The 13194-nt window shown below is 50.4% G+C and overlaps 1 protein-coding gene across 15 annotated transcripts in view; it reads right to left on the bottom strand.

Annotated features, from left to right (window-relative positions):
* MAP4 (microtubule associated protein 4) overlaps positions 1–13194 on the bottom strand; it is a 182089-nt gene that overhangs the window by 30241 nt on the left and 138654 nt on the right. For 12 of the 15 annotated variants that reach the window (XM_057488124.1, XM_036877690.2, XM_036877685.2 and 9 more), the window contains one exon: positions 8452–11754. The exons of the other annotated variants lie outside the window; for them this stretch is intronic. In XM_057488124.1, the coding sequence (XP_057344107.1) occupies positions 8452–11754 (3303 nt within the window). The remainder of the gene's footprint in view (positions 1–8451; positions 11755–13194) is intronic. 15 annotated transcript variants of the gene reach the window in all.

The raw sequence follows: 13194 nt of genomic DNA, 5'->3' as shown, positions 1-13194 counted from the left end.
GCCCAGGAGCGGGAAGCTGGCCAGTCACCAAGGCTCTGGTTCTGGACCACATTTCACACCTCGGGTCGGAACTGTGGTGAGGCCAGCACGTGGCTACCACACTGAGCACAGGCCTCAGGAGCTGGAGGAGCCGGAAGAAGAAAGTGGGACGGTGGGGGTGGCTGTGGCCAAGAGGTACCAGCCCAGACAGGGAGCCGCGACCGAAGGCAAGTGCTCCCCGAGGAGCGCAGAAGCTCCTCGCCCAGACGTAAGGCAAGAGATGCGGGCGCCTCAGGTGGTGTGAAGTAATATGCATGGAAAGCATTTAACAAGGCAGCATACACACAGCATGTATTTACTAATGCTGGCTTAAAAAAAAAAACCTAGGAAAGTGTATCCCTGTATGAAGGAGGTATTACCACTCTCAACAGCAATTTGATGTGAAATGAAAAAGACTAAGTTAAGTTCCTGGACAGGGAACTCCTGCAGGGCCCCCTCCGATACAGAGGGCAAGCAGGCAGGCCACCAGCTACAACGATGTCCCCAACACCCACCTTTACCAACCACTTGACAAGAGAGAAAGGAAAGATAGCTCTCAGAATCTGAGGAAATGCTCAGAGAAAATCATAACCCCATTGCTCAAGTCTCTTTTGGGACAAGGATCGTTCCACAAAACAGTCCTGAAGGACGCAGCAGAATCAGGATGCGGTGCTCCTCACACATAACTTCATGTTGCAGAAGAGCTGAGGGGCCCGCGGGGGGGCGACGGGCTCATCCAGGACTGGCAGGGAGCTGGCGGGGAGCCACCCACCCTGCGCCCGGCCTGCGGCTGCCAGCCTCCCACAGCCCCAGGCAAAAATTTATCATTGTCACTAGATACCTCTCCTTTTTTACGTGTTTTTTCTTTTTCTTTTTCTTTATTTGCTCAGCAAAGTACTTCAAGCTTTCATTTGCAGTTGTAATTTACTTTTTGATCAATTCAGAACTCCTTTATCGAACAGTGCGTGCACCTGTCTGTGTGTGTTTGGAGGGCACAGCAGGAGAAGGGGCTGTGCAGGTCTACCTCTCACCTGGATTACGGTCTTGTTTCCCTGAAAGGATGCTTTACCTTCTATTTTACACAAAGAATGCAGAAGGTATGCGTGGCTTCCTCCTTACAACCCTCTGCTCAAGTGTTGTATCTCCAGAAAACTACCCTGAGGGGCCTATCTTTTCACAGGGCACCAGCACTGTGAGCTTGCCTGCCCACTGCTTCAGAACAGGCAGGTCCCCGCTTCACTGAGACAGCACAGCTCCCGGGGCTGACGGCGGGTGCAGAGCGGCCCACAGCTTGGTTACCCTACACCTTCTGCAATACCAGGAGAGCCCAGGGACCAGGGGTCAACGGGTTTGTACTTTTCCGGTGAGGTGAGTGCTGCCTCGACGGCGGGCAATGGGAAAACCTAGTCAGACTGTCACCAAGTTAATTAATCAGTAAAATGAGATGGTGCTTCCAGGGCTCTAGTCCAGTCCAGAATTACAGACACAGTCTCAGGGGTGCACATTCACCCAAAAGGCAGTCCGGCAAGGCTTTCCCACCTAGGTGGGAAGAAATGTTAAGAACCAGAAGGCGTGAATTCTAGAATCCACTGCCACTGGAACTGCTTGCCTCTAGGCCCCGTTCCTCTTCACTCAAAGTCACCTCTTCTGAGAAGTCTCCTAGATCCGGCCCCACAAGGACTCCTTGGTGATTCCACCACACTACTTCTTTATGCCCTCTGGGTTCGGGGAGCCACAACAGAATCTTCGATTGTGCGCCTTGCCTGGGAGCTCCTAGCAAGTGAGAATATGACCTGTCCCTGTGCCGCGGGGTGCCCAGTACAGCGTCCCACACACACTAAGGAGGCTCTCCAGAAGGTCTGCCCAGTGGAAGGTGGGCTGTATCATCTGACCTGACCTCTCCTATCATGAAACCCATCCAGAGAGGTGCTGATTTAGAACGTCATCAGGCTAAAGATCTTTAAGTCCCTTCTGAGTCTGCGGATGGCACTTGGATTCCCAGGTGCCTAGTCAGGCGGTGGTTCCTACGGCTCTCATCAGGCCTCGTCAGGACCCATGAGGCCCCTGCGTGCACTGTCTGCCGACACGCTTCCGCCTGGGACCTGAGCTGTGTTCACCCTGTTCATGGCCTTGGTTCTGATAAGCCCCACGGCTGGTTCCCCGGCATTCTTTCTCATCAGTTACCAAGGCAACAAAGCTGCTTTTCAGAGGGACCAAATGCTCCCTGTAATTGTGCCCAGGAAATAATCTCTAATAAATTATCATTATAAGGACAGCTAGTAATTCTACACTCATGACTGATGACACCCCTCACTCATGAGAGCTCAGACTGAGGCTGTGCTCTCATTTCTCACCTGGAAGTAAATGATGTTTGCATTTATACACACATTCATATATGAAAGAGCATTTCAGAGCCACATTCTCCTGAACCCCAGAAATGTTTCTCAAAACATATTTAACTCAAGAAAATCATGTTTTTCCCTGATTAACTTGCAAAAGTTGGGAGACAAACAGAATGAAAAAACCGAAGCCAGTAATCTGACCCGTGTGACCCCTGACAGGTGATTCACGTCCACGTCCACATCACAACGCAACCCCCACCAGCCCGCACTCCGGGGCAGGCCGCCCATCACGCAGGCCTGGAGTGAGCCAGTCCCTCACCCAGCTTGGTGGCTCCCTTGCCTCACCCTGAGCACTGGGGCCTCCTAGCCTCGGAGGACACCCTGGCCTCTCCTGGTGCCCTGAAACACACTCTTGCCCAACACCCTGAGGGGAGTGGCCCTGCTGGGCCCCTGCCCTCCCCTGCCTATGGGCTACTGTCCCTTGAATGAAGAACATCGGACTCACCGCTCAGTTGTGTTATTTTTGTCACTGGACACCCTAGAGCGTGAAAATGCTCACAGGTGAAAGTCCCTCAAGCAGCACAATTCAGAAATAACAGGCCCTTGTTCTTCCAAGCATAGTGCTGACCCCCATGTGGCCTCCATGGAAAGAAAGAGATCACCCAACCAAACTAGGTGGAACATGACCCTGCCTCAGTCATCTCTGCATGGAGCCTAGGGCCCACTGCTCAGGGTCACGGCTCAGAGCTCTGGGACCTTCCCTCCATGCACACACCTGTTTCCCCAGATCTCAGCTCAAATGTGCCACAGACTTCCCTGCTTTCCAAACTTCCCTATCCTCCAGGCACACCTAAACGTTTGCAGCTGCTCAGGTACTGCACACACTGTACCCGTGGTCTGCCCCCTAGAATATTCTGCTCTGCTCTGCCCTGCAAACGCTCAGCCACACGTGCAGACACACGCAACGTCGCCCCCTGCAAAGCCTCCTCTCACGCTCCTTGGAGGACGCGTCACCTGCTCTGTATTCCCACAGCACAAGGCTCACAGCTCTGCTAGAGTGACCTGACCTGCCTCTCTGCTATCTCCCTACTCCAGAACCCCTTGAGGGGTACAGAACGGCTCACTGATCTGCTCTTGGAATGTGGAAGTGCCACCACCTGGAGTCCTTGGATGAATGAGCAAATACTGTAATAAGTCTGAATGTCCAGTGTCTACTACTGCCAGAGCAACCGACAATGTTTGTATGATAATTACATTTTTGTCAAAATCCATACAAATTACCATCGCTGTTAAACAGTTTAAACTAACAATTTCATCCTGCCCACAAATGAGATAACCTGCTTCCACATCAAAGATAAAATGTCCACTTTGTATTGTCAATAAGGAAATACATCTGCCAAGACCAAAAATGCGAAGCCAAGTGGTTTAGTGCTGGCTCTCCCAATCATCCAAAGCCACTGTGGACCAGGAGAGAAAGTGACCAGGGAGGGACCCAAGGGGAAGAGCCTCCTTCTAACGCAGAGGAGCTGGCGTCTGCCGGGCTCATTCCAAGAATATTCCAACACTCCGGCTCAACAGGACCAACAGGAACACAGGGCTGACTGAGGATCAAGAAGAGCTTAAGGTGGTGCTGGGCACACAGCGTGTTTCAGTAAACGGCTACTATTATTTGGTTGTGTGGCACACGGAACTTCCCAGTAACTCTCATCAACATGCATCTAGTAAGAAGAGCCAAGGCTAGAGAGTGTGAGGGCTGGGGAAGACGGTGGGAAGCGAAGGGCTGCACAGCCATGCAGTTAGAAAAAAGAGGACCGACTGTGTGCTCCTCCAGCAGTAAAACCACAGCCAGCTTAAGATCACAAACGGTTTTCATCTGCTGAGCATGTTTTCTGTATGTACTATGCCTTGAAAATGTTAGGATTTTGCATTCATGAATTACTGCAAGTTTCACACTAAGGGAATTCTACCACAAACTGACGTTCCTGGCTGTCAAAGACAGTTGATGGGCTTCAGCACATTAGAGACAAAGAAACGAAGCTCGGGAACAAAGAGAGCAGGCTCTCAGCCCACAAAGAGAGGGCCCATCTGCAGGGCCAGCACAACCCTCCAAACTCACATCACTCCCAGCTGTCCTGGGCCTCCGCGGTGCCCGCGGCCCGCCCCTCGGCCTCGCCTTCACAGAAACCAGCCCCACCAGAAGCCCTTCCAACAGGTGGAGCTCAGACTCCCTCAACGGCTTCGGTCTTCCCAGCCGAGAGCACCAGGCACCACGTGCACAGAAGCCTCCTGCTTCAGGCCCGTGGAGTTCAGACAAAGCAGCAGAGGAGACAGCCAGCTGGGAGGACCTTGGCAGTACATTCACTGCCCCTGCCTCCAAAGCAAAAGGGAATTCATTCATAACTCAAAAGCTGCCATCAGGTACCGAGCAGTGTGGGCTCCACGCTGGGGTCAGGGAGGACAGGGGACCCGCCAGCACAGCCCCTGCTGGAGAGGAGGGCAGACAGGCTCACCCCAAACAAGCCTCCAACTCAGTTTATGCCCTCACAACATGCTTCCATCTCTCCACCTAGAAAAGGGCTTAGTTAATGCTTAGATATTGAAATAAAATACATAATCACTAATTGCTGACCTTTACCTTTTTGTAAAACTTCTGGCTGGTTCCTCAGGGATAACAATGAGGAAGCATAAGTCTTCAAGTCAGAAGCACTAGGTGCAAATTCCATCCCTGCCACTTAACCATCTGTGGACCATGCCAGGGAGGTCCCCCAGGGCCCCACCTGGGAGAGGCCCCAACAATGTAGCCTGTGTCCACCTCAAGTCGAGGCACGCAACAGGCACTCCTGGACTGGTGACTGCTATTACTTTTATGAACACCACTAACAAAATTTTTACTGTTTGAACACTCAGAGCCCTGGGTAACACCACGTGACACGGGCCAAACAAGGACTGGATGCGTGGGGCAGAGCAGTTGATGAACAACCGAAGGGAAGAGCAAAGCGAAGCACAGTGATGCAGGTCCAGAGGCTGCCTGGCCGGTGTGTGGGCCGGACGCCCAGCCGCGGCTGCGTATCGGGGCCAGCCCGCCTAGTTCCCTCACAAACCTCACCGTCCCCGCTCCATCAGTCCCCTGCCTCAGAGCCCCAGGCCCGCCTGAATCTCTGCGTCTGCATGTCCTCCCATTTCCTAGACATGTGGGACAAGCCTTACAGGAAATAAACAAGATCTGCCTGAAGAAACATCAATGTGTCCATGAGAGACCAGACGCACACGCTGAGACACGTGGTGTTACTGAGCAGGCATATCGCTATCCTGCTGGATAGAAAAGCTCGACACCGCAGACATCAACTCTCCCTAGGGTCAACTATACGTTAACTGTGATTCCAAGAAAATGATTCACTGCATTTTTGTTTTTTTCAAAACTATATGAGTCAGTTTTCATTTTTATAATAATAAGCGAGAACAGTCATGAAGCTCTGAAAAAGTTACTAGGGTGAAGGGTGGGGTAGACCAGTTTGATGTTAAAATTTATTATTAGTGTAGTACTAATCTACAGCTAGGCCTTGTTGTGCTACTCAAGTCTGAGTGGAAAGACCAAGGGATCAGAAAAGAAAACCAAAAACCAGAACAAATACACACAGAAACACAGAGCTTGACAAAGATGGCATCTCAGGAAGAGGTGGGTGACACGTGACCACAAGGCTCACATGCGCACACAAAACAAATAAGCAGATTCCAGGCTGAGCAAAGATGCAAAATGGGAAAAATTAAAATTAACACAAGAAAACATATTCCTATAAGCTCAGTGTAGGGATGGCTGCTGCAAACTTGTAATATGCAAGGAAGTCATTATATAAGTAAAACACAAAATAAATCTATAACAAGAAACTATTCTCCACCCATTCAATCAGCAACCACAGTTTAAAAATCAAGGCAGTGGAGCAAGCACAGAGGCGCATTCTTGGCCCCATGGGGACAGTGGGCAGCGCCTGCCAGGTCACAGACACATACCCTGCAAACCAGAGGCCCTGTGCCAGCCGCCTCCCACTGCAGAGCACGCATACAAGCACGATGCCCTGTAGAGACCATGGCAGTCTGTGCAACCGGTTTCTAACAGAGAAAAACTGGAAAACACCTAAATGTCTACCAATAAGGAAGTGGTAAAATACATGAGGGTGTATCCATACAACAAAATGCCACACGGCGGTTAATGAGGAGACGGCCTCTTTCTCTGCACTGCTCTGGAGAGACCTCTCACAAAACTGTTAGTTTACAAACCAAGGCACACATCAGTATGTATGATATGCCTCATTCATATAAAATCAGGACACATGCCATTGGTTCTTCACGCACAGATCGTCTGGAAGGATCTGCGACACACAGAACACTGGTGATGGAGTGAGGCAGGCTTACATTTTACTGCACAACCTTTGGACCACAGGAATGTATTAACCCATTTAGAAGTCAGTAAAAAAAATTTTTTTTAACTATTAAAAAAAAGTACAGATTGTCCTTAGGGAAAAGGTGTGACAGAATTTAGAGAAGAAACAATTAATTTTGCCCAAAATTCATCCCCCACTCCTGAGTCACCCTGTGAGGCCACTCCTGACACAGTCTCTGAGCCTGACCTGGCCAAGGCAGGGCCCCAGAGGACCTAGAACAAGGATCTGCCTTGCTTCTCAAGAATCAGAACAGATCCTCTCTACATTTCCACAGGAATACTGAGCAAAAAGAAACAGATTTGCTCAGATTGGAAAATGTCCATTACCCTTCATAAAACGGTAGAAATAAAGAACTGGTCTAGACACTAAAGCTCAACAACTGGATAGGACGCTGAAGATCTCAGCTCTGCACGTCCCCCCACATAAAGATCGATCCCGAGCTACAGGGGGGCCCTCCACAAACGACTTCATTTTCTGCCTTGGCAACTGGTAGCTAATGGAAGGAAGATAAAAACAGAAAAGATGAGACTTTCTCAGGCAAGTAATACCCGTTACTATTATCTACTCATAGAGCACATACTCCTTACCCGGCACAAATCCATGCATAGCACAGGCTTTGCCCAGAACAGGCCCACATCATGCAGAACGACCCCCATGATGAAGCTGCTTCCTAGCCAGCTACCAAAGCCAACCAGTGTTTTTTATTTCTGGAGTTAGTAGCTGCATCATGCAAGCTGGGAAACAGTGATGAAGAAAGAGCATCGTTTGTAGGCTGTGGAAACCTCAAAGCCCAGGAAACATCTTTTGGAGGTTAGGCGCAAGGAAGCCAGGATTAGATGTGTACTTTTCAGTGGGGGTGCAAAAAAGGCTAAAATGTCTAAATCCTAAAGGAATTGTCTTTCTGAACCACATTCCAACTACTAAACTGGTCAGGACCAAAAAGGGTCAAATTATGAGGAATCCCACAAGTAAGTTCTGTACACTTGCCAGTGGATGTTGACTATTTCATGGACACAGACTATGCCCGAAACAGCACCCCACATACAGCTGTGGGCCAAAGGCCGTGAGAAAACTGGTGAGAGAGACAACTGCATCACTGAGATGCCATTTTCCACCAGAACCCAAGTCCGTGCCCAACAGTGTGGGCCGGAGGCTACCTTTTCTTCTTAAGGGGCAGACCATTTTCATTTAATCCAAAAGCAATTTGGGGATTTAGTCCCACCAGCACAAGCTACATACATATCCTGACAAAAAAAATACCCACACAACGGAACATGCAATGTCTTCTTCCCTCCTGTGAACCCTTATGCAAAACAGTGATTTAAATCTGGCTCTAAACTTTACACATAAGGGGCATACTTTTTTAAAAAATTAAGAACAGTGGATGGTGATAGGCCTTCTGCTAAACAATGGAAATTCAATTCCCCTCAAACTGAGAGTTAGGTGCTAGGTAAAGAGGCGTGCGGCCCTGCCACCAGGCTCCCCAAGCCGGGCCCCAGACAGAAACACACAGTTAGCGGTTATACATTCCATGCCAACAGGCCAATGATTAACAAGGACGATTTGAGTCTGGACCAAAGCACAAGCTCTTTGCCTTTCCGGTGCTGACTCAGAGCCACACGCACACACATGTCCCCACGGCAGGCTCATACCGCTGGGCCGGAGGGGCTTGGACCTCTCCCGTTCCTGAAGCGCAGACTTCGGCGGGGGTGCAGCGAGTCCTCGGGCCTTGGTGGGCCTCATGTAACCCTTCACTGGTTCTTCCTTCCTCCCTTCTCCCACAGCCTTCCGGTCAGATTGTTCTGTCATTTCCTGAGGTGCCTCCAAGACCTGATCATTGGGTTCTGGGTGCCCAGGACCCTGGGAAGCAGTCCCCACTGACTCATCTGCCACCCTGGCCCGAGCAGCTGTTGCTTTGCCATCTAAGCAATCGGCCTGGAGTTCTGGTGCTGCCAAGGAAGTGTACTCCCATTCTGTAGTTTTAGAAGCCACACTCATTTCTTCCAATTTATCCTTTCTGCTTTCTGGAGGCAAAAGAGGCAGACCCACGTCCTTACTCAAACTACCTGGGCCCCTGGGGTCTCTGTCTTCAGCATGCAGGTCCTCACAGAAACTGGGCTCTTGTGCGGTGTCGCCCAGCAAGTCAGGAATTTTAACTGGAGCAGAACCTTCCTCAGACTCTTTCTTTTGGTTTACAGGAAATGTTGTAAAATGCCTCCCCTCTGCACATGTCCCTAGGACTCTGACCTCACCAGGTAGGCTCCGGTCCTCCTCGGGCACCCCAGAAGGCAGGGCACCTGCCCCTGCCAGCTCTGTGCTGTTCTCTCCTAACGCACGCCTGGGCTCCGACTCAGACTCTCCTGTCCCCTGACCCCCATCTACCCCAGCTCCACTTCTTGTGGGATCAGCAAGCCCACATTTCCTATCTCTGTGACCATGCCCCGTTTCTATGGATGCTGGAAGAGCACAAGCAACCCCTCCTGTGTGTGCAGAGGGCAGAAAAGCACTGGGAGCCTTGGGCTGGTCTCGCCCTGGGCCTCCATCTTTGCTGCAATTATCTATCACTGACAGTTCGGAAATGTGGGCCTGGGCAGCCTCTTGCCTACTTCCTGCCAAGGTGTCTGCAAAAGAATCGCCCTCCTTTACTACTTGAGGAGCAGGGGTGGGTAGTTCACAGGCTGCTGACCCTGCAGCCTCTAAAGGGCCTGCCTCACTCATCACCCCCAGTGGTGTTCTGGGGCAGGTGAATGTAATATTTCTATTTTCATCCACATATCTGACTCCTTCACTTGCGGGGTCCCCTATGGTTTCCATGGGAACATGTATTTTTGTTGCATCTCTCTTATTCCCTAGAATGTGCTTTTCAGAAAAGCTACTTTGAACCATTTTACTTTTTCCACCATCACTGCTGTCATTTGGTTGCTCGGCCACTCTGGTGTGCCCTGTGGCTGCACCAGCCTTATTCTCTGCAGATGGGACTGAAGGGACAAGTGTCAGCCCCTGGACTGGATCTTGGCTGCTCACACCCATCACCGTGGCAGCTGGTTCAAAAGCAGCAGAATCCTTGTTCCTGCCAAGAGCCTCAAGCTCTGAACAATCTCCCTCAACAAGGCTACCCTTCCCACCACCCAGCTTCACTACGGGTGCACCCGGTGAATATGAAAACAAAGGATCTTGACTTTTGGGGAAAGCGAGCCCTAATTCCCTGTCTGGATGGGAGGTACGACCTGCGTCTCCACCCTTCCCTACAGAAGATAAGCTGAGGATTTCTCCCTTGCTCTCCATTCTAGCAGGCTGTGTCGAATAATTGTTTTTAAACTTTTTGTTTTTGCCTTCACTGCTTCTTTTCTTAGGCTTTTCAGAAACCCAGGAAGCCGCCTCACGACCCACCCAAGGACATGTTCCTCCTGCACTCTGGTCCCTGACACCCGTGTCTGTGGCTAAGACTCCACTTCCTGTTCTAGCACTGGAGGTCCGAGTGACGCCTGACCTGCCTCCCAGAGGAACCGGTGCCTGTAAGGCGCCTGCCACCCCGGGCTGGGCAGCCAGCTCCTGCAGCGCCCTGGCCCCCGCAGCCTCCTCGCTGTGATGCACCTCCGCCCCTGGCTGCTCGACCTGGCCCGGCCCCAGCTCCAGCTTCGGGCTCCTGTCCCCAAGTGTTATTCTCTCGTGTTCAGGGGCCAGCTCACTGGGCCCAAGAGCAGCTCTGCCGTCCCTCTGGCTGTCCGGAGAAAACAGCGGCTCAGACCTTGCCCCTACCTGCCTGGGACTTCCCCTCCCCTTCCTGCTCCTGCCACCCGCTGTCATCCCCTGGAAGGGCCTGCCCACAGGCCCAGGATCCTGAGCCAACACCCTGCCCTGTAGCTGCTCAGACACACAGGTGCTCATGAGTCTGTGCTCAGGAAGAGCTTTCCTGATGTTTAGCTCTTGAGCCTCTTCAGCTCCTTCAGGAAGCCCTCTGCATTTGCTGTTCTGCAACTCGGTCATTTTCTGTCCGCCACTCCCTTGCTTGGCACTGCTTCCTACAGGGCTGCTCGCTCGCAAAGTGGGCATCAAATCAGGCAGCTCTTTTGCTGCAGTGGGTTTTGAAACTCCATCCAAAGCCTCTTGGTCCAAGACAGGAGGGCAGTCCATTTTGGATCTGGCTTCCAGAGGGACTTCTGCGTGTGCAGAGGCTTCTGCCGGGGGTTCTTTCTGAGTGAGGGGGCCGAGGGCCTGGCTCTCACCCACAGGAGGCTGCAGTGGGGGCACAGGCTGTGGTCTGCATTCATCCTGCTGGAGCAATTTCTTGTCTCGGTCCTGCTGGACTGACTTGTCACCTTTGACCTCTGCCTCCATGCTCAGCTTAGGCTGAGGATTTGCTGCAGTTTTGGGGGGTTCTTCCAAAGGACCTAGGGGGACACTGAGACTTCCTGAGACAAAGTCTTCAGCCGCCTGCCTTGCTGCTCGGGGGCCACTTGCACATCCTTTCCTCACGTTTTCTCTGGGTGCAGATGCACACTCCGTGCCCACAGTGGCAGGCTGGCTAGGGAGAGCACCGGATCTGCGCGGGTCAGCCACAAGGGGATGGCCTTGGGGCTCGCCTGCACTGCCCTTGTCCTCGTCCCAAAGCCGCCCAGCCCGGGGCTGAGAGTATCTCTTCTGCTTTGGTTTCTTCCTCTTCTTCTTCATCATTGCTGGCATGCTCTCCGTCTCCCAGGCCTCCCTGCCCAGATCCTGCTGGGGCTCAAGAAAGTCAATAGGAACCATCCTCCCTTGGCCCCCGGCCCCTCCACAGGAAGACAAGCCAGGGGGCCGGGCCGGCGCAGGCACAGAGCAGGGGCCCAGGCCAGGGTCGAGGGTCTTCTGTGGAGAAGAGCCTCCTGGCAGCTCTGGAGGAACCCCGACAGGCCCGGGCCAGGCAGACCTGCGGTCACTGGGTCTGCACCCTGGTCTGGCTCGTAGGGGAGAGAGACCTGCAATACAGGAAGTTGGCCAAATTCCAAACAAAAACTCCTTATTATTGCTCCTTTAAAAAGTCCACTCAGTGACTCATTTAAGTAGTCTATTTTCACCAACTGATGTACTAATTCATTTAGGAAAACAGTTTTTCCCAAAACATTTCTCATCCTTAATTGGGATCAGCAAATATTTATTCAACAAAGATCATCATCTCTGGTAAAGATTTTTTTTTAACACATTTATAAAATATTTTCAACTTGAGAAAAGAAATTCAAACAGATCTTCTAATTTTTATAATAGGCACTTACTGCCTATAAATCTCATACTTACACTGTCATTACTTTTACTAGGAACATAATTCACAATTTTCCAATAAGATGGTAAGTTCCCATCTTTTTGGTGACATTAATTAATTGAATGAAATATATATGGATTTTGGATCAAATTTACATCTCTAAGAGCCTGTCACCAACATTATACTAATTACTTGTCATATTAACCAGATCAATTCTGGGAAACAGACCAGAAGGCCAGACTTACGCAACTGGGGGGAAAGAAAAAAAAAAAAGAGAGAGAGAAAAAAGACCCTGAATTCATATTTTGGCCAGAGAAAAATTCTCATCATTCCAGAACCAGAGAAAGCCTCCTACTTTGCAAGGCAAATGTGTTGGATCTCAATATTCTGTTCCTGAATATGCTTCCCAAAACACAGAGAAATATACACAATGTTAAGTAGAGCAAAGAAATACACAGTTAGAATAAGGACCCTCACTGAGTTTCAGGAGGCCAACTGGTCCAGCCTCCTGCCTCCATGCCAATGAAGTGTGGGTCTGGGGTGCTGGAGGGAGCAGCGGTAGGCCTGACCCAATGAAATGACTGCAGAGAACATCAAATACTTAAATAGCACCTTCTGTCCTCGGCTTTACCCCTCCAATAGCCCCCAAATCCTACCCTTCATTTAACTCTTCGGGTCAACTATTGTTTCTCTCAAAAAATTGCCAGGCTCAGCACTGCACAGCATTTATAACATTTAATATGGCAATTAGCCAGCAGCTATTTGCTGCCATTCTTTAATACTATTTTACTCAATTATTATAAAATAAATCCTTGGTTTCAGAGTTCATGCCTGGGAACTTTTCTTGCCATCCAGGCTGTAACACAGCAACACAAGGGGAAAGGTCCGACTTAAATTCTGTCTGCCTCAACATAGTATAATTTGTGCAATATAAGGACTTAATGAAGCTTTATTGATATGTTGAGTCACTAAAACAGCATTTAAAAAACTCAAACATTTATTTAGTTCCTAATTGGTGCCATAAGTGTGCAAAGCACTAGAGATTCTAAGTGATCTAAGTCATGGCCCCTGCCCTAGAGTTCACATTCTTACTACAGTCACCGAAGAGTAAGCAGAGTCATTAAGCTAATAATCATATGCACGTTTCTGGCTTACCATC

This window comes from Manis pentadactyla, chromosome 1 (genome assembly GCF_030020395.1).
Source record: "Manis pentadactyla isolate mManPen7 chromosome 1, mManPen7.hap1, whole genome shotgun sequence".
Classification (NCBI taxonomy): Eukaryota; Metazoa; Chordata; class Mammalia; order Pholidota; family Manidae; genus Manis; species Manis pentadactyla.
Note: the sequence above shows the minus strand (reverse complement) of the source record. Positions and strands in the feature narration are given on the sequence as shown.